The sequence below is a fragment of the Chiloscyllium punctatum genome, chromosome 45, assembly GCF_047496795.1.
Source record: "Chiloscyllium punctatum isolate Juve2018m chromosome 45, sChiPun1.3, whole genome shotgun sequence".
Taxonomy (NCBI): domain Eukaryota; kingdom Metazoa; phylum Chordata; class Chondrichthyes; order Orectolobiformes; family Hemiscylliidae; genus Chiloscyllium; species Chiloscyllium punctatum.
The window spans coordinates 18,107,070-18,129,339 of record NC_092783.1 but is presented as its reverse complement, the minus strand read 5'-3'; the positions used below and the strand labels follow the sequence as shown (position 1 = coordinate 18,129,339).

The 22,270-nt window shown below is 38.2% G+C and overlaps 1 protein-coding gene across 2 annotated transcripts in view; it reads left to right on the top strand.

Moving 5' to 3' along the window:
- trim33 (tripartite motif containing 33) overlaps positions 1-22,270 on the top strand; it is a 144,120-nt gene that overhangs the window by 98,920 nt on the left and 22,930 nt on the right. For both annotated transcript variants that reach the window (XM_072563377.1, XM_072563376.1), the window contains exons 8-17: positions 3,390-3,507; positions 4,009-4,256; positions 4,801-4,980; positions 6,343-6,543; positions 8,273-8,420; positions 11,534-11,609; positions 16,932-17,100; positions 18,655-19,007; positions 20,357-20,480; positions 21,927-22,001. In XM_072563377.1, coding sequence (XP_072419478.1) covers positions 3,390-3,507; positions 4,009-4,256; positions 4,801-4,980; positions 6,343-6,543; positions 8,273-8,420; positions 11,534-11,609; positions 16,932-17,100; positions 18,655-19,007; positions 20,357-20,480; positions 21,927-22,001 — 1,692 coding nt within the window. The remainder of the gene's footprint in view (positions 1-3,389; positions 3,508-4,008; positions 4,257-4,800; positions 4,981-6,342; positions 6,544-8,272; positions 8,421-11,533; positions 11,610-16,931; positions 17,101-18,654; positions 19,008-20,356; positions 20,481-21,926; positions 22,002-22,270) is intronic.

Genomic DNA, 22,270 nt, shown 5'->3' with positions numbered 1-22,270 from the left:
CATAATGCTTCAAAATGTTTTTTTTTAATTTCATTGACGGAATGAGGATATCATTGGCTAACCCAGCATTTATTGCCCATCCTTATTGTCCAGAGAGTAGTTAAGAGTCAACTGTGTTGCTGTGGGCCTGGGGTCACATGCAGGCCAGTATAAGTAAGGATGGCAGTTTCCTTCCCAAAAGAGCATTAAAGAGCCAGACCCTTTTCTGACAATGGATTCATTATCGTCATTAGATTCTTAATTCCAGATTTTTATTTAATTCAAAGTCTGCCATCTGTGCCAGAATTCAAAGTTGAGTCTCTGGATTAACAATCCAGCGGTAATACCACTAAGCTGTCGCCTTTTGTCTTGTGATTCAATGGTACTGTTCCTAACTCCTGAACCAGGAGGTAGCATTCAAGTCCAACCTGCTCCGTAGGTATGTATTAATGTTTCTGAATTGGTTGACACACAATATCTAGAATCACAGAAGTGTTACAATACAGGCGAGACCATTTGGTCCATGGAGTCTACGGTGGCTTTCTAAACATTTAACTTAACTCTGACCACCTTCCTTTTTTTTCCCTGCAATCCTGAACATTGTTTCTATTTAATTAATTAACCACTGCTCTCTTGAATGGTCATAATTGAACTTGCTTCCTCCACTTTCAAGCAGTGCATTTCATACCCTAACTACTTGAGTTGTGTAAAAGTTCTCACGACATTTGGTTTTTTTTCACAAAAACTTTAAAACTATATCCTCTACCCCTCAAACTGTTTACAAATGGCAACAATTTCTCCCTGTGCACTTTGTCCAAACCCCTCTGAAATAACTCCATAGAGGCCAGTATCCTGTCACCAGTTTATCCTTTATTTGCATGTCGAAAGTCCTTGACACTGGTCCAGCTCCCTCAAAGCCAACTCTCAGAATGATCAAAACCTCAAACTCATTAACTGTCAGCCAGTGCTTCCTGATTGGATCAGATTAACAGCCCCACATGGGGAACTCATTCTATGAGGTCCACCTGGCTGACCACCTTGCAAGAAACATCCCTCCCCTTCTGAGTTGAAAGACATTGGCTGGTCCTTTTGCTTGTAGTGCCTGCTGGAGCGTTTTAGCACTGGGTCTTCCTCCGACACTGCGTCACATACAGGTGGCGTGTAATGTACAGGAGCTTGCGTCTTTGGAGAAGTTCACTGTTCCAACAGCAAAGATGTTGATGTGGTGAGATCCACCAAGTCTGTCTCCGCGTAGGTCTCTTCAATGCTTAAGGGAAAGGGGCAGCTGACAGGTTCCGACAGCCTTTCTGACTGTTCTGATGAGCAGGGCATGTTTTGAGAGTTCGTGGCTTTCATATAGTCTATTTTATTCTTCAGAACCGTTGCTCTTATACAAACTTTATATTTAACTGGTCCTGACTTTGAGTCAACCAAGCCTGTTATCCATGTAGGGTCATTTCCATGGTTCCTACACCAAACTTTGTTTCCTGTGGAGTCTGGCTTCTGGCACTGACATCCCTGATGCCATTTCCATCATCATTCCCGCGTTTGATGAATGAACTCAATGCACATCCGGCTGCTTTGAGTGGGCATTGACCATGCCTGACAGGTAACCATGTCCAGAACATGTTTTGTTAAAGATTAGTTTTGTGGTAACTGAAACAGCCACAGTTTCCAGTGATAAATCCAGTTGTAGTGCCTGTTTGAAGTCCTCCTGAGCTTCAACTAGTAGATGCTTTTGCATGGTTACCCATTAATCCCACATATCAACTGGTCTCCCAGTATCTCATTAAAAGTTGAACCACAGTCACCAGTTGCCAGTTGTCTTCGCTTAGTCAAAAATCCAGATACGGATTCCACTGGTTCTCAAATTGCCAAGTAAACGCAATAATGCCTCAGAATTAGAGGTGGCTTGGGGTCCGAATACTTCTTAATTAAATCTTTCAAATCTTGAAAGATTTTAGTATCTGGTGCCTCAGGGAAAGTTAGGCTCCTAATAACCGAAAAGCTGCGGGTCCACGAGCTGTCAGGAGAATACTTATTTCTTTTCATCTGCCTCGATATCGTTTGCTTGAAAAAAATAACTAATTCATTCCACGTACTGGGCCCAATCTTTTGGATTGCACAAGTCAAGCTTCCCAAATAATAGCATGCCAGAAGCGCTTACCCCACCTCAAAGATAATTGTTGCGAGCGACATAAAATTTATTGACAAAGTTCCTTTTCATAGAAAAGGATGAAAGGAATAATATTTGACTCTTAATCTTTCCCTTTTCCCTCGAGTCTTTGATTAGATTATCTCAATGGGTTGTTGGTCAAAGATACTGCCCAGGATAAGAAACCTCTCCCCTTTTGTAATGGCGAATGCATTGTCTCTGGAATGTTTTGGCTGATTTCCATTCTCTTAAAGCTGACATTGACAGTCAATTATTTGTTTCATCTAATATGTAATTAATAGTCTTGGCATCTGTTGTAAACCAGACAGATCTCTCAACACCCTGCCAACTTTTATATTTATTTCAAGGCAAGTGCTGTGTTCTAGATGTAATTTGATTAGTTCACCACTTGGCTTTAATCAAAACACACTTTATTCTTGCAACATGCTAAAATACCAAAAAAGTGGCATAATTTTAAATCTATTGAAATACTTGACAAGACAGTGTATTATTTAATCTCCCTGATCATCAACTTTTCCAATATAGTTGACATCCTCAGGTTCTCAGTTGCTGATTCTCTCCAGTCCAGAAGAAAGGAACAGCCATCCCTTTTAACTTTTAAGAGGAAGTCTTGCTCTCTAAGACTTCACTCGAGCAACCAGGAACTCCAGCTTTTAGTTCAGCAGCCAGCAGAAAACCTTTGACTAACTGAAAGCAAAACTAAATCCTGCCAACTCATGGTTTGTTTGTCTCATTGGGGGGAAAATAACCCAGGGAGAAATCAAAAGCTGTTTACCAAAGGCTGTCTGTCTGTAGGCAACACCTCTGCACCACTGTGACAACACCTCTCTGTGAGAGAAACAGGACAATACACATCTCTCTTAAAGGCATAGTATCATCACAATGTTCTATGCAAGCTTGTTTCGACTTTGTATCTCTCAACTTTATAACAATATCATAATATAAACCCTAAAAATCTGCATGTTAGAGATCTATTTTTAACTTATTTAGACTTACAATTGACTGACCTGAATTAGCAAACTATGTGAAGTTAAGATAGTCAAGTATGATATAAATGGTAAGCAAAGTAATTGAGGTAAGCCAAATAAATTATCCTGACCTTCACTATCACCAGCAAAACGCGAGCATTAAAAATTACAAAATGGCAGTTTTGAGCAGAGGACTTACAAATTCGTGACAATTATTTACTTGGAAAGATTGAACAGTTCAGTTTAACCAATGATTTGTTTTCCAGATTACCTTTCAGTTGCGACACATTCTCCGGGCACGTTGTGACCCAGTTCCGGCTGCAAATGGTGGAATGCGCTTTCACTGTGATCCTACGTTCTGGGCAAAAAATGTGGTAAATTTAGGTAAGATGCTGCCAAGATGAATTATTTTGTAAATGTAGTGTTAATCTTGAGATTAGTAAAGATTATTTTTCTTCTTCCTTACTTTCACCTTCAGATTTTCTTCATGCTTCCCTCGATGCATCCATTTAAATGCCTCCACACTTTTTGTTTTAATCCTTCAGTCTGTGCTGTATGTAAACTTGCAGTGATCAAAACTCTAAGCTATTTAATAGCACGTGTCCATTAAAATGTTTAATTCATTTGTGTGTGGTATGGTTTTAACAAGCCAATCTTTCCTGACTTGGTTTTTCCTGCTGTACAGACTTGAATTTGGCTTTCCTTCCACAGTTTCAGAATCAATGTTGTTTTACAGCTTTGTACTCTAAACTGAAATATGTTAGAAAAACTATGGTACCTTTTAGAACCACCAAGAGCAAATGTTATATTGGCATTTTTAATAATGTACGTAATTAAGTGCAGGTAAAAATTAACTTGGAGACTTGATTTTTATTTTCTAACTAGGCAACCTTGTGATTGAAAACAAGCCGAACCCTCCAGGTTACACTCCCAATGTAGTTATTGGGCATGGTTCCCAAAGCCAGGGGCCAGCTGGGGGAAAACCTCAGGGTCAAATTAATCTTGCACAGTTGCGTCTGCAGCACATGCAGCAGCAGTTTGCACAGAAGCAACAGCAGATGCAACAAATGAGGATGAGCCACCCAGTAGGACAGCACCCCAGGACAACAGGGCCACAGATGGTCCAGCAGCAGGTATGTTATGTCATATTATAAAAACTCGGTCCACTCTTTCCTCTTGATAAGGGAGGGATAGCTGTTTATAAATATGAGAAAGATGTATCAAAAAACAGATATTGTGCATTTGCTTTTTCCTGTATGGCAGTGTTATTATTTGATAATACTATAACAATTATAGGTTAGGTGTCCCATTGTTGCACACTTTGTACAGGCAGAATTTTATTCGCATTGGTTGAGTGAAGGCTTCAACATTTAAGTGTCAAGAAGGTAGGCCTAAAAGTATGTAAAATATGAATTCATCAATATAATTGACTCTCTTATGGCATCACATTGCATTCCACTGAGAGAATTTATAGAAGTTGTGCAAAATGTGAAGATCATAGGTTCAGCATAGCTGGAAAGCGGATAATTGTGATTCAGAAATTGTAGGTGTGGCAGTTTGTCTCCACAACTAACCCCCCGGCTTCTCATTCAAGACAAAGGAGTTTGTACCCATACACAGTCTAAATGGGAAATTAACTTCCAAGTATTTTAATTATTTTAATTCACGTCTTCTTAGCCACCACGTTTGATTAGCATGCAAGCCATGCCCAGAGGAAATTTGAATGGTGCTGCACTTCAGGCTCACCAGGCACATCAAGCCCACCAGATGAGACTGGCACAAAATGCTGCCCGTATGGCTGGAATGTCTCGACATAATGGACATCAGTACCCAATGATGCCTCAAATGCCACGGCAGGTAACCAGTCTTCCTCAGAAATTTGCAATTGGTAGTTCTCATAAAAAGTAACTTGGGTATATTCCTTCTATTTTAGTTACCCTGTTATAATAAAATTCCTAATGTGATAATATTGTGTGCAAAACATTGTAATTTTATAATCAACCTTTGCAGCTTGCATATTTTTGACAGATTTCAGATCATGGCCAAGTCAGCAATCATGCAAGTCTGGAAACCGAAGAGCAGCTTATCTCATTCCTTAAGAATTTGTGTTGGCCTTTGAATCAAATAATGTTCTTACCTGAGTCAAATTTATAGACTCAAACCCCATTCCTCAAACTTGACCACATACTTTGAGCTGGTGTTTCCTTGCAGAATGGAATTTTGGGTTCTTCATGCTTTTTCAATACTTGAAGAACTCTATATCCCACATTTAACCCTCAATCAAAACCCAAAGCAAAGGGTCTAATCTATTATTCCATTGCAGTTTGTGGTAGCTTGCAATATGCAGACTGAATGGTGTTCTCTAAATTACAATAGTGGCCATTTCTTACAAAGCCACTTGTGTCACCTCGAGATCATGAAAGTAGCCATCAAAATCTTGCATTTCTATATATTGTATTCTACTGTGTACATAGATATTGGATTCACTGATACAAAGGCAGGTGGCATCAGCTTATTTTTTTAACAGAGAACAAATTTACATCAGGTGGGAAAGAATGCATGTTTTGTACCTGAAATTAAATATATATTGCTCCGTCATAGCTAACAAGCGTTCCATCTAATTGCGTGCCTATGCAACAGTCTATAAAGTGTCACATTTAACCATCAAGATGTCTACAACTATATAATTGAATAAGGTTTGCTGCAACTCTTAATGCACAGCGAACTGATTGCCAAACAAAAGGAAATTAATCAGCAAGAGGCAAACCTGACATGATTAATCAGGTGGACTGAACAACTGAAATTCAATCAGTTCAATTCCTGAAGCCTGGAACTATTAGCGTTTGTCTTTTCTGCAGCTCACTTGCAATCTTTCTGCTGACTGCTTCCATCCCCCCCACACTTACTGGTTTCTTACGCCTCTCACTTCCTCTGTCCTAAAATATTGCTTATGGCATCAATGGGATGAAATCTCCAACCTAGAATTTTGCTAACTTTCAGTCCCTTTCTCTCCATTGTCTTTCCAGAATTGTCATTTAGAGCCTATTCTTTTGTTCCATATCGACTGAGTAAAAAAATGAAAATTTGTAATTCTAGAAAGTCCAATTGTTTCTAAGTTTAAAAAGCAAACATTCCTGTTGGAATGGATGGAGGAGTTTTTTTAAACTGTTTTATTGAGTATTAAATTAAAATGCATGAACTGTTTTACCTTCTGATTAGCATACAAACCCTGGACACACAGGACCATTTTCTGCAGCCTCCGTGCACAACAACATTCCAAATCCAACCAGCCCTACCACTGCGAGCTTGGCTGGTGCAAACAGAGGGCCCACCAGTCCCACAGTTGCTGCAATAGAGTTGATTCCTTCAGTGACTAATCCAGAGAACCTCCCTCCACTTCCAGATATCCCACCCATTCAGGTCAGTATCATGAAGTTTCCATTGAATAGACTGTTTTTCTTTCAGTTTGTAAAATGTTATAGATAGTAAGTAACTACTGTCATTTGTCAATTTACTGATTAAATGCAAATAATATTTTTGTCTTCCACCTCCTATAGCCACCGTTGAAATGTAATGTACAATAAATTTGCTTTCAATGAGTTAAAGCATGATGCTGGAAGTACCATATGAACAATCAAGATTTAAAATGCCTGCTTCCAGGTTGTTTCTGACTAACTGTTGCAACAAGATGATTTGCAAGACTAGAGCTGTTTCTCTGGATTAATTTGAGAATCAATTCACATTAAGTAAATGTTTCCCTGAATGTGCTGAAAGCTGTAGCTTCATTAGCGAGGGCTAGTAGTACCTATGATTTACATAGTAATTGTGCAGTGCCTGTTCAAGAGTGTACAATACAGGAACAGACTATTTGGCTCCCATTTTATGCTCCACATAATCTTTTCTGACCCTATCGTGACCTTCAATTTCTTTTTCTCAGATATTTATCCAATTTTCTCCACTGACTATCCTCCCCATCAATCTGATATTTTCCTTGCTGCACATTTGTGCCATTCTTTGGGGAAAGGCATTTATCCTGCATTCCCTTTTGGATCTATTATTATTCATTTTGTGTTTTATGCCATCTTGTTTTGGGCAACTCTAAGTTGGAACCTGTTCTTTATGTATGCCAGCTCAAATGATTTCATTAGCTTAAATATTTCTGTTAGATTACTTCTCCACCTTGTCTCGAGAAGAGACCCTTAAACCTTTCCTTTAAATACATTTTCTCACCCCTACCATCCTTGTTGCATCTACTCGTGAATCCCTGTATATTCTTTTAATTATGTGAGGGCCAGTAACATTGACTTCATTATACTTTTTAATAGATCTGAAAGTGCCATGCAGATGGTCCAAGCTAATTCTTATCAAGTTTATACTCTGTTAGTAATATCCACTGCTGTTAGATTGTTGCGATGCAATCTGTCAAGTTTAATGGTGGCACGGTGGCTCAGTGGTTAGCACTGCTGCCTCTCAGCACCTGGGACCCGGGTTCAATTCCAAGCTCAGGCGACTGTATGTATGGAGTTTGCACATTCTCCCCGTGTCTGCGTGGGTTTTCTCCAGGTGCTCCGGTTTCCTCCCACAATCCAGCTTCATTAATCAGGGGTAAATGGGTCTGGGTGGGTTACTGTTTGGAGGGTCGATGTGGACTTGTTGGGCTGAAGGGCCTGTTTCCACACTGTAGGGAATCTAATCTAATAGGAAGAGCAGGATTTGTAAATTGGGAGGGTGGGGAGGGAAGCACTCTTTAGCCTCAAAAATAGGAATTGCTGGAGAAAATCAAAGTCTGGCATCATATCTGTGGAGAAAGCTGCTAATGTTTCAAGTCTGGTGACTCTTGTCTAAGTGCTGATTTTTTTCTAGCAATTTCTGTTTTTGAGACTAACTTACTGGAGAAGGTCAGGTCTAACAGCATCTGAAGGGAGAAAGCAGAGTTAATGTTTCAAGCCTGGTAACTGCAGTCTTATGTGCTGAGTTTCTGTTTTAGTTGCAGATCTCCAGCATCTACAGATCTTTGTTTTATTTTACATAATTTGGTCTAGTTTTTCCTCCATTCTGTAACATAAAGCAACATGTACCTTGATTTGAGTTGTTTTCCAAAAAAACCTGATCCTTTGCTTATTTTCTTCAATATTAATACTGTCTGCAGCTGGATGATGCTGGATCGAGTACATTAGATAACTTGTTGAGCAGATTTATCTCAGACAGTCACCACCACCCACCATCACTACCACCGCCAGCCTCTTCAGGTTCAAACCCATCCCCTGGACCCTCAGCACCATCCCCTGGACCTGCAAGTAAGCAAAATGCAATAATCTAGAAATAGCCATGCAAATGTATTGACACTAAATAATTGGTAAAGATTCTTAGAAATTTTGCCAGTGAATTTCATTGTTTGTAATTAGTCTATTAAGTATTTTTCTAACACCGATTTTGTACTTTTATCAATTTATTAGAAAATTTGTTCATGTAATTGAATGCATTGCCTGAGGAGGTCATGGAATGAAATTCAGTAGTCCCTTTCAGAGAGAATTAGGTATATACTTGAAAGAACCTTCAAACCTTTTGGTATCTAAGGCTAATTAGAAAGTTCTATTCAAAAACTGTGAAACAAGTGCCTGCCTCTTGTGTATTATTCTGCGATGTTGTAAGATCCAGAATGCCAGAATGTAAGTTCGAGAGTAATATTTGTTTTGCAAGAGCTGACTGAATCTTACGTGCATACTGTTAAAAGTTGAAAGATTGCATTAGAATCATAGAATCCCTACAGTGTGGAAACAGACCATTTGGCTCAATAAGTCTTGGCACTGAGCCACAGTGCTAACCAATGAGCCATTAATTCAGACATCTGATGTTTAATTCTAATTCTGGGTGAATTTGTGCTGTAGAATAAATACTTTACTGGTGTATTTGCATAAGACTTATGTCAGTGGCATAAATTGAGAAGTGTTGTATGTGGCACGGTGGCTCAGTGGTTAGCACTGCTGCCTCACAGCATCAGGGACCTAGGTTCGATTCCAGTCTCTGGCAACTGTCTGGAGTTTGCACATTCTCCCTGTGTCTGTGTGAGTTTCCTCTGGGTGCTTTGATTTCCTCCCACAATCCAAAGATGTGCAGGTTCGGTGAACTGGCTATGCTAATTTGCCCATAGTGTTCAAGGATATATCGGTTAGTTGCATTAGTTGGGGGATAAATATAGGATAATAGGGTAGGGGAATGGGTCTAGGTGGTTTGCTCTCCTGAGGGTCTGATGTGACTGTTTCCACACTGTAGGGATTCTAATTCTATTGCACAGTTAAAAATAGTTTCATTTTTGTCCTGAATTCTAAAGGACAGTTAGAAATAATAGGTAGTGTAATTGTAAATTCAATTCACTTGCTTGAAAATTTTACTGTATTATAACTAAATTCAGTTATACAAATTCTAGATGCGGAAGATTTTTATGGAAGAAGTTCATGCAAAATTTTGCTGATAAATTTTCGTTGCTTTCATAACAATTAGATATCAGTCTTCAAGAGTTGCCCACCAGAACTGGTTCTGCTGATAATCGTCTGTTTTTCTTGTTCACTGGAGCCAGCTATGCTGTAACTGGCCCAGGATGGGATTTCCCCTCAATTATTTTTAATGAACCTGTTCAGGCACATTTTATATTTCTGTAGCAGATGGGATTTGAACTCAGACCATTTGATCCAGAGGTAGGAGCATTACCACTGTGGCACAAGAGACCTTTAATTTTTGAATTACGCCATTTGCCATGTTACCAGAGTTATGAGTTTTTGGTTTGAGCCCAGTGGTGCCAACAAAGAAGGCTGTAATTAATTCCACATGTCCTCCTCATTTAAACCCTTTCTCGACAGTTAAGTCTGTTTGCACAAGTTAAACTAGTGTTATGAAAATTATGTGTATGGAGACATATTAGAACATTCAGCGGTAACTGCTGCCCTACATGAAAGTGCCACCTCTTAAATTCTCAGCACACTGTCCTGTGGCTTGGCTATAGTAAGTTGACCAAACACACAACTTGTATGACCACTATTTGTATGAGGCCTGCTTTAAGGTCACTTAACATCCAAAACATTCCTCTTTGTAAGACTATTCAGAAGATTTCCAGTATGCTCACCTGTCTGCCAGGAATTATAAAATTATGTCTTGGTAAATAGTGCTGATTTAGTTTTATTGAACCTTTAAATGGAACTTTGCACATTCCCCGTAAAGGAAAAGAAATAAGGCAGCCCATTAGGGAGATAATGGTTTGGATTACATTTAATTGACTTGTTTGTATTTGCAGTGTGAGTTGACTGCTTAACAGTATGCCTTTGCCTGCAACAAAGCACACTTCATAATAAGTCCCAGAAGAGTACTTGCTTCACTCTTTATAACAGTTAGTTAACGTAACTTTGGCTGTATATTGGGAAATGAGAAATTACTTGTGTAGCCCTTTCCTTCAGCATAATGGTGCACGTCTAATGAGTAAATCAATTCATTATTTGATTGTGGGGTTTCCTTCACCATTACTGAGGAATATGCAATCCCTAGATGTCTATTCCCAAAAGATAGAATACACCTCTACTGTAAGACACAGGATGAAGAAGAGATAAGAACGCCCAACATCAGCAGCGGCACAGCATCTTAAAAATCTTGACTAGATGGATCATTTGAGTTCCACGCTTATAAGGTCTACTGTCTAGTGGATGGGGATGCCTTTCTCACACATTCAAAATCTGTATTCAGTTGGTTATTTTGATTCAAATGTTATTCTACCCAGCACTGTGTGTTTAACAGCACACCTGTTACACTGCAGATGTTGAAAGGGTCAGCTGTTAAGAGTTGTGTATCATCCTTTAGGCCACTACATTTTTAGAAACTGAAATGGACTGCACTAGTCATTAGGTTATGAATATTGAGATTAAATCTTGTTCAAGAACAGTATATAACTTTTAACTCCGTTTCAGATTAATGTCACTGATGCTTAAACCTTTTTGCTTGAACTCTCCCATAACTGATAAGCCTTCAACAGTGATTTTTATAAGGACACTTGTCATAACTGAAATTTTAAAGAATAATTTGAGCATGTTCTGAAAGTTATGAAATTATCTTCAAGGAATGTCCCTTAGTTTGTGGCAGGACTCTCAAAAAGGCTTATATGCAGTGGCAAATCCAGGAAGAAAAGGTTCACAGAGTTGAAGTTCACATTAAGCTGCCTTGGTGTGTCATTGCCATAATCGTAATAACTTTGCCAATGCCACTTTATCAATCACATTAGAAATAAAACACTGAAGTGATCATAAAACCATTTGTAATGATAGAACTCTTGATTCCCTACAGGCTGTGCATGCAATGGCATTGTGTTTCATTCACTAATATATATCGTCAAACCTTCACAGTAACATCTAATAATATCTTTTCTCAGTTGCAGCCTTAGCAATGGCTAACTCTCACACTCCGGTCAGACCCTCGAGTACTTCTAGCACTGGCAGCAGAGGCAGGTAAGTTCTTTAAAACTTGTCAATGCTCATTTCAGGTGGTGTTTTCCAGCCTCTGTTAAATGAAGTTTTGAGTGAATGTTGACAAGAAAACTGTAGTGCAAGTCTAGTCTGATCATTCATATCATCTTGTGCTATTTGGGATTAGCACAAAATGTAGTATAGATCTCTGCTTCTCCAAGGTAACATATGAAACAATACCCAAAATGCATTGAATCTCTTTGGAAACTTTAAGTTTATTTTGGATTAATATTATGAGGGAATAAATGCTGTTGTCCTTGTGTTCGAATGATTAAAATTTATTCAACCAGAAACCGAACCCTGCAAGTGTGATACTGTTTTAGTGTTGATCTGTGTACACTGCGTAGTAAAGTTGTACTGTAAAGGCAGTGCTGCTTATAATATGGCAGCAGTGTTAACTACTGCAGTTCTGGTTCTGACTAAGATTCCTATTATTGAACTAGCGCCACTTCGAAGCCCTGAATTTGTTTACCACTTCCTTCTTGAATTTGTGGTGGAACTAATAAAATTAAAGGAATATTCTGGTAACTTCAAAAATACAGCCAATGTTAAATCATTTGGAAATAGTTATTCAAGCACCATTTGAGATGCTACTTCTACTTTAAGACATTTTGTTGATTGATTTAAGTTCCTTTGCCATCGAGAGGCATAATTGATCAGTGGAGTTTCAACTGTTAAAATACAACTTCGTTTGGTTGTCTGTAAAGTGGCTGTTCCAGTTAGTTCATATTTTGCTATTGCAAATACAAACAATCCTGTATTTAGTTGAAGATCACTAGGCAATATAAAAGTACTTTAGAAATAAAGAAGTACCTTTCAAAGTTTGATTACTGTTAAATGGCAAACCCTACAACCAACTTATATATTTATTTGGGTCTTTGGTTGTGGACAGCTAAATTAATGGTCCATCCCAAAGTTGTCTGGGAAAATGGCAATTTGTTGTCTTTCATTGCTGAATCAAAATTCTGGAATCTACTAAACAGTGTTAGGTGTACTTACACTATATCAAAGATGTGCAACTTCTGCCATTTGGTGGAATTCTAACATTGGGATGATGAACTTTCACTCAATTTTTTTTGACTTCGACAAAGGTGTGTTGAAATATATTGCATTTTAGGCATAGACACTACTGGTTTTGTTGGACATAGTGCCAACGTGCAAGCTTCCAGCGAAGGAAGCGATCAAATAGTGTGTCAATCAAAAAGTGCAGGATCTATATTGAGGTTGCATGTGGCCAGATGCATGAAGCAGCTGGTTGAGTGAGACATTGCTGAACATGCAACCTCAATATGCAGTTTGGGAACAAATCAGGCAGCTGGCAGCTGTTTTTGGAAAGCATGGTTCATAAGCAGTTTGCAAAGATACAGCTGTGTAGCTTTTTAAAGTTACATAGTTCGCAAAAACGGCATAACTTTTCCCACTTTGTTAAAATTCTCAACGCCAGGTTATAGTCCAACAGGTTTAATTGGAAGCATACTAGCTTTTCGGCGCATCGTTCCGAAAGCTAGTGTGCTTCCAATTAAACCTGTTGGACTATAACTTGATGTTGTGAGATTTTTAACTTTGTACACCCTAGTCCAACACCGGCATCTCCAAATCATTTTCCTACTTTGAGCATCCTCAAAAATGTTATTTCAAAGATTCGTTATCTTACAAAGCTTGTCCATTTCAATTAAGATGGTTATGTTGAAAATCTTAAAGCACTGCCCTTGTGAAAACTCCCATGACCCAACATTTCTCTCAGCAAATTCTGCAGATCTAAAATTTTCCAGGATCAACATTTGGGAGGTGCTGAACTATGTGATGTCAGCTGGCGTTTCATAGCTCAACCTTGAGTGAGCAGAGTTCCCAGTTTTAATCATTATACACAGTCAACTTCCAGGTCAGGCCTGGATAAAGTTTCTTTTCGCACTGTCCAGTATCCTGTTCTTGCTGTAGAAAACTACTAGTGCGACGTCCATTTCAAACTGGTGTGCACCTCCGGCCCGAACATCTCTCTCGCTCTCACTCCCTCGCGGTCACGCACCTGTATGTATGAACTTAGGTTTGAGGGACAGCTCTGCTGAAATTTTCTGTGACTGTTGAGGCCCTTACTTCCCTTGTCACAAAAATTAAGATGTTAAAATGTATGTAGATTCCACAATTTACCTTTATTTTAGACCTAGGTTAACAGCACAGACCAGGTTTCGGTCTTTAACAAGAACTAACACTTAGTGCAAGTAAATAGTCTCTAGTCGCAGCAAAACAATTTTGAACAGTCAGCATATACGTCTACTACTTAAAACTCTAAATCCTTTAGAAACACTCTCTGGCATGTATATTTGCATGAATGAACGTCTGGAGACAAAAGTGGCTGTTGTGGCTGATTGGGAAGGCAGTTCAGTAGTTCCTGTTTGTTGAACTTGCTGAAATTATTCTTGTGATGGTTTTAACACTGTCAACCTTCCTTCTGTGGGTGCTTTCACTTCTTTGCAGAAGCAAGGGGTGATTGGTCCAATGAATTGTTTAATTGTTCACTAACATTCATGACCGGATTTGATAGGACTGCAGAACTTGGATCAGATCTCTTGGTTGTGGATCACTTACCTCTGTCTATTACTTGCTACTTATGTTGTTTAGTATGCAAATGGTCCTATTTGATAACTTCACCAGCTTGACATCTCATTTTTAGGTACGCTTGGCATGCCTTCCTGTGCCCTCCGTCGAACCAGATCATAGATTGAGTGGGGGATATGCCAGGGCATGCGATTGTAGATGGTGCTGGTGTACAATTCTGGCTGTCAGTGGCCCAAAACAAGCGTCCCGTTTCCTTACTTAACAAGCCAATTTTAGCCATGTACCTGAAAAATCATCCTTTGGTTTTGTGAGTAATTCTTAGTACTCCAGGCCAGATTCTTTTGCATTAACTTGGGTCAAAGGGTGCCTATTGTGTTTGTAAGGAATCTTACCCTTGGCGATCAGCTCATCTCCCTAAGTACAGGGTTTCTATATGCCTTTTACATTAGTTAGTAAAAGGTGCCTATTAACAAAAATATTTGTGGTAGGCCTTTGCTTGAATAAGAATTTTTTTTTGAGCTTGACTTTAACTCTGTATTTTTCCCTACATGCATCAATTAACACATTCCAGTACTTCGTTACCAATTGAAGTAGAGCAGAAACAGATTTACAGTTTAAACATTCTTTGGATGCATCTTTATAAAGGCTTTTTTAAAAACCGTTATCAACCATATTAGGAAAAGTTTCTCATGCATGCTAATAACTTTTTTAATTTCCCTAGAGTATCAGAGACTGAGGGGTGATCTTCTGGAGTTTTATAAAATTGAGGAGTATGGATAGGATAAATAGACAAGTCTTTTCCCTGGGTTGGGAGAGTCCAACAACAGGGCATAGGTTTAGAGTGAGAAGGGAAAGATTTAAAAAGGACCTAAGGGACCGCTTTTTCTCAGAGGTAGTGTGTGTATGGAATGAGTTGCCAGAGGAAGTTGTGGAGGCTGGTACAATTACAACACTTAAAAGACATCTGTATGGGTAGATGAATAACAAGAGTTTAGAAGGAAATGGGCCAAGTCCTGACAAATGGGTCTAGATTAATTTAGGATATCTGGTCGGCATGGACGAGTTGGACAAAAGGGTCTCTCTCTCTGCTATAAATCTATATGACTCTGATTCTGTATAATATATCAGCAATAAGTCAGCTGAACCATGATAAATTTGACCTAAATTTAATCAAAAATACAGTCTGTTACTAATTAGAGCATAAAGGAAAGAATAATATTGAAAGAATAGCTTGATTCTTCCCCTTGTAGCAGATCTTGGATTAAAGTTCGATTCTTTGCTACAAACAAGATTATAATTTTTATCTTTTCCTTCTGAATATTGTGATTGAACGTTTCACCAACTGTAACTCTCATGTTCAGTTCTGTATTACACCTGTGAATACTTTTGTCCATTTCTGGTTTCTGTATCACTAATTTGTAAGCTGTATAATAAAGGCAGGCCTGATTGTATTATCGTTAAACTTGTACTCTGGAGACCTGGGTTCAAATCCCACCTTGGCAGATGGTGAAATTCAATAAATACGGGGCAATTCAATAATAATTTGGAATTAAAAATCTAATTACGAGCTTGAAACTATTGTTGATTGTCAGGAAAAACCCATCTGGTTCACTAATGTTCTTTGGGGATGGAATCTGCTGGCCTACATGTGACTCCAGGCCCCAGCAATGTGGTTGACATTCAACTGGGCAATTAGGGACAGGCAGTGAATGCTGGCCTGGCTAGTGATGCCCACGTCCTTTAAAAGAATTAAAAAATAAAAGCTTCAAACACTGTTCAGTGTTAAGTTTTATTATTGAGGAGCGATCCCTGAATTCCAGTAATACTTGGGATGTTATTATCTGGTTGACACTTCTTTGAAAGAAAAGCTGTTCAGAAGATGAGCAAACAACGCTTAATCCCTTTCCTTTTATTATTGTTAGATCAAACCTTAAGATACATTGTGTCAAGGCTTTAGTTACTTTACCTTTCATTGAAAGTGAACATCAAGAAGTATACCAAATCAGAGAGAGTCCCAAAGGGACTAGGATTATAATTCCCCACAATAATATGACTCTTGCACTACATTCTACACTTCAAACAAGCATGTACTTTGAAAATATCAAATTGATATTACGCAATTCTATGTTTTGATTGGTAAGTTAATGGTAGTTGTGTTTTGTGCTCCTAGGGGATGTATAAAACTAGGGAATACAATATTTTCCATTTTGTGCGTCCATTGTGTTCATAGAGTGCATCTAGGTCACATTTTGCACATTTAAGAGCAGAACGAAACTGCCTGTGTTTGTCCCAATGTTGTCTCAGCTCAATCTCTCAGAATTCCGTTAGCTATTTGCCATGCTGGTCAACTATTGACTTCTCTAAAATTGCTAATTTTATATCTGGCAGATTTTTTTGGGAATGTTGGGCTTGCAGAATAATGTTACATGTTCCATTATTAGATTGAGAGTAACTAAACTCATTTCATGTAAAGCCATCAATAGCAATTGGATGCTTCAATTCACCTGAAGCATTCTAACTTGCTATTTTGGGGCAATGCAGTTCTGACCTGATAAAATCAGGGACATTTAATTTTGAATCATCCTGATTTGAGTGTAATTCAATTCAATCTATAGTTCAAGTGCTCAGTAACTGCCATATCATCACTGTTTTGTGTTACTTTAAATTTTGCAATCTCAAAAATCTGAACTTGAATTTCTGAGATTAAAATTAACCTTGGTATGCTGATTGTAAGTGTACTTCTTACAGCTGTAGCTCCTCTGGTAAAGCTCAAGGTACAGAGAGGGGGATCTCAGTCTTTCGACCAGACCAAGTCAGAGTGAAACAAGAACCTGGCACAGAGGATGAAGTGTGCAGCTTTACTGGTGCTTCTGTAAAACATGAACATTTAGAAGATGGTCGGAGAAGCGCTTGTATGGTAAATTTGAACTAACTTGTGGCTTAATCAAAAATATTAGTGGTAGGCCTTTGCTTGAATAAGATTTATTTTTGAGCTTGACTTTAACTCTGTATTTTTCCCCACGTGCATCAATTAACACATTCCAGTACTTTGTTACCAATTGAAGTAGAGCAGAAACAGATTTTCAGTTTAAACATTCTTTTGGATGCATCTTTATAAAGGCTTTTTAAAAACTGTTATTAACAGAACCTGGTTATGTTCCTGTGGATAAAATCATTCGTAGTACTTTCAGAGATCTGCTGGTGTATATTTCATGGTTGTGTATACCTAGCTGACGACTAATATATTATGTTGCTTGGAAGCAAACTGAATAAGATATAAGCTTGATGAGCTGTAGGATCTAGTATCCTTGTAAATTGTACTCTTGGCTCCTCCTGTAATGGAGCTGTTGACTCGTTTGAACCTACCTCAACCAAGTATGTTTTTCGGGCTCTATACCCCTCCTCTGCATTGCACATATGTAATAGATTTTGGCTGCATAGCAAGTCATTGAAATTCCATTTTTCACAAACCTTATACCACTCTTTCCTGTTGTGATTTTATTAAAAATTGGCAACGCATATAAGTAGTCACCCAGTTGTTAAGAAAATTACAGCTGAAGAGTAAAAGTGGGGAGGAATTTGAAGAAGCATGTCACTGTCCCTGTCTGCCTCCACCCCCGGCCACCCACCAACCCCGTTCAACTCTGCCCCAAGCTCTGTCCAACACAGCCCCGTGTCCGCCCCCAACCCTGTCCAACACCGCCCCCTATCCATCCCCAGCCCACCATCTAAACCCGGTCCAACATTCCATGAAGATAATTCAATTTTCTAAGTGCAAAACTGCATATTTTATCAGACATTTTATTATTTGTTTATAAAGAAGACAGAAATTCCCACAGAAAAAGAGCTGGATTCAAAGTGAAGTTAACTGCATTGTGAGTTTAGGCTTTGAGTATAGATAACATACTGATTTGTGCCCGGGCTAGCACTCAAAGCACAGTCACCCTTTCTGTTTTGTAAAGATCATGGAAGATAAAGGAATTCATCACATTTTGAATATTTCAGAAAAAAAAACCGGGACATTGACATTCATGTATTTGACCCTGAGGAGACCCTGAATCCTATTTTTGGAAATGGGAAGTAGGAGAGCAGAACCTACAGTTTAGTATTTCAGATATTGCCATAATAGTAAAAAGACATTTGCAATGATTTTTGAACAGTTTTTAAAATCTGATGTATAAGTTTTACGCCCAGAGTGTTTTCCATTTAGAGGCTTCCGGTAAGAAGTGAAAAACATACTAGGTACTTTACCGCAAGGAGAAGGGGGAGATATAAGCTCAGCTGCCTTGGTGACCATCTCAAGTGATCAAAGCAGATTCCTTGGAGTAGCTTTGGTACCTGCACCCTTGGACAAAGAATGGGCTGCTGAGGCTCTCTTTTTGGACCTAAGAATGGAAGGGGAATTAAATTTCATGACACTTGTATCTAGCATTAATTGCAGAATAACCCATGCGTTTACATCTAAATTTAGATGAGCAGTCCTGAAAGCAGCTTGACACCACCTCTTTCCAACAACTTGCACTCTGAGAGTGAGACTGATATTGAGGGGCTTCGGCAAGTCGAAAACCACGTGAAGGTGGAGACTTTTGACAAGACTGGAAGTTGCAGGCAACTGAACAATACCGTAAATGGAAAATCACCAATCCGTAATTTTGCGCATCGCTCACCACGAGCTGGAGGGGACAACAGCAATAATAAGGACGAAGACCCTAATGAGGATTGGTGTGCTGTATGTCAGAATGGTGGAGATCTACTGTGTTGTGACAAGTGTCCAAAGGTTTTCCATCTTGCGTGTCATGTACCTACACTTCTCAACTTTCCTAGGTAAGTCTCTGTCCTGTTCTTAACATTGTTATAGCGGCGAACTTAAGATTTAGAACTTTAGCTATACCGCCCGTTTTTAGTAATATTTTTTAATACTTAAATTGAAACAATGGATTTTATTGCATTATCTGTGCATCTAAGTTCAACTGTATGAGGCATGTGTCTTGTAATCAAATTTAGCTCTTCACATTGAATATACATCACCCCTAAATTGTCAGTTAGGTACATATAACTGAGTGCCTGAATGTCATATTGTTGGCTTGTGTCGTCAAAATATATTGTTTATTTATTGCAGTTTCCTTTCTTCCTTAAGCAGGGGAAGAATAGATCATAAGACCGAAAGGGATAGAAGCAGAATTAGGCCACTCAGCCCATTGAGTCTGCCACACCATTTGATCATGGCTGATATATTTTTCAACCCCATTCTCCTGCCTTCTCACAGTAACCCTTGACCCCCTTCAAGAACCAATCTATCCCTGCCTTAAAAACACTAATTTGACCTCCACAACCTTATGTCACTTGAATTCCACAAAGGCCCTACTCTCTGGTTGAAGGTACACCCCTCATATCTGTTCTAAAAGATTGTCCCCTTCACTCTGAGGCTGTGCTCTTGGTCCTAGCCTCTCCCAATCAGATCTGTACACAATGTGATGAAAAACAAATGACAGAACCTCAGGACGAATGCTTATGCTCCCTCAACCAAGGGAAATTATTGTCATAGAATAATCAAGAGTTCGTTGCCAAATTCTGGAAATGTTTGTTTTGTGTCATAGTACAAAAAAATGCACTTTTCTCATTCTGTAAAGAAAAAGTATTCGAAATAAAATTCTTTCTAATGATTAAAACCCATACAGAAACTGACCATGGTGATGAAATCAACATGTGTTTAAAAGAAACACGCTAAGGAAATCAAAACATTCTCTGGGCACAGGTGATGTGCACGTGCACCTTAACTTGTTAAAGTGTTATATCCAAATTAAACAGGTAGAAATATAACAACAAAACAAGTAAAAATTTGGACCAAAAATGAGAAATGAAGTAAAATGAGAAGTCTAAAAACGCAGGAGGAAGATATAAATACAGAAGGTAAACATGTGTAAGGAGTGCTATGACAAATAGAACCAGAGTTATGCAGTTTGGCAATTTTGATCGAAACGATAATTTCTGAATTACTCTGCCCTGCACGGTAAGTTCTCCTAACATTTGAATCTGAGGTTAATTAGGCTGTTTGCTGAAGCTAGAAGATATTATAATGTCTTTTACAGTTTATTATTGCAAGATTCCTATTTACCCAGAATACTGAATAATTAAAGGTCACTTTTACCCCCTTTTCTTTGTTCCCACTGAAGTGGGGAATGGATCTGTACATTTTGTCGGGACCTGTCGAAACCAGAAGTGGAATATGATTGTGACAATCTGCATCACATAAAGAAGGGAAAAACTGGACCAAGCCTGGCTCCAGTTGACCAAAGGGTGAGTCCCATTTACTGAGAGAAAAGTTTATTCTCCTTTTCAAATTTCTCATTTTTCCTTTATTCAAGCTATGTAGCAGTATGATACTGGTAAGCAATTAGTATAGATAGCGTAAAAATGTGTACATTTGGATGCTGAGGAATGCCGAATTTAATATGAAGTATTTTTAAGTTAAAGTTGCAATCCTAAATGAAATAGAGAACTGGAAAAGAATTGAATAGTAATTTAAAAAAAACCTACTGAGGATGTGTCATCAGTGGGCAGGAACTGTTGACTTGGTGAGTTACTTTGGAGTTGGTTCTTAATCCCTCTTGCTTGTGACTTATAAGTGACTTTATTGTGGAAACTAAATGTAAGTTATTTTCCCCATGTTCTGAATCTAAGTTATACTGTTTAAAATTTCCTAACATTTTGAAAAAGAATTTGGAACACTTGTAAAATTTGTTTTATTTGTACATCAACTTACTATCATTGAGAACTATATGTGGTATACGTTGATATGAGTAGGTAATGAATTGAGCATCATTATTACAAGCAGAGTCATGGAGATAACTTGGAAGAATGGTTTCTTAATTTTGGAAGAATGGACTTGTAATTTGCAAAATTAGTGCAATATTCTTAGAATTAAAGGAAATTGAAAACTAACCAGAGCAGTAGATTATAAGTCAAAATTACAGTGAAATTTTGCAAAGTCAATTTTGCACTTAAATGCTGTGTTCAGTACTTGTTTAAAGGTTGTAAAGGAGTTTACAAACATTGCTGAAAATAGAGAAAATACAACAAAGCTAAATCTAACCATAATGTGCTCGGAGGAAAGATTAGAGCAGCCAAAACTTTGGTTTTCCTGAAAGATAATCATTAAAGGAGAACCTCACAGGACATTGTTGAACTCAAAATCAGTAGGACAAACTGTTATGATTGAATATTATTTTAAAGTCAGTGGATTATTTAAATTAGTAGAAAGTAAATTAAAATTGTATATGGTAAGAACTAATTTAATTATGAAATGTTTAAAATCTGCCAAATAGTTTGGAGCAATGATTTAAAAATATTGAAAAGTGCCAAAGTTTAAGAATCGGGGTTTTAATGTGAGTCTAGTGATTGTGCTTCTCATCCCACACTTTTGTTCTGCACCAATCTCCATAACTCTATAGCACGCCACCTAAGTGGGGTTTGAAGAGAGTAGAGGAATATAAGAATATTAAGGGTAGTGATAAGAAGTAGAGTTGAAGTTGGAGATCATCCATAATCTTATTGAATGGCAGAGAGGGCCTGAGGGACCTAATGACGCTTTTCTATTTATTTTGTTCACATTTTTGTATCTGAAACAATGATCAAGTTTCTCAGGAAACTAATTTCCGGAACAATCCATATATCACATAGTTGTTTATAGACCAACCTTAAAATGTTTTGCAGCTTCATTGACTGATTTTTTGCTTTTTTTAGAAGTGTGAGCGTCTCCTGTTATATCTTTATTGTCATGAAATGAGCATCGCATTCCAAGAACCTGTTCCTTCCTCTGTAAGTGTCTTGGCTTGTTTCTGAAACATTTCTACATTTTAATACCTTTTATGTTAAAACAGCTGTTGCAATGGAAATGCTGTTTCATTAATAAGCTAGTTGCTAGAGAACCAATCTTTTGTGTTTTCATAAACATTTATTTACAGTTATAGACTACAAACACTTCCAAACACAGTAACTTCATTTTAAATTAGTATTTGTAGGACCACAGTGAAACCTCAGTTAATGCCCACCTCTTGCCTAAATTTGAATATATTTAATATACAATT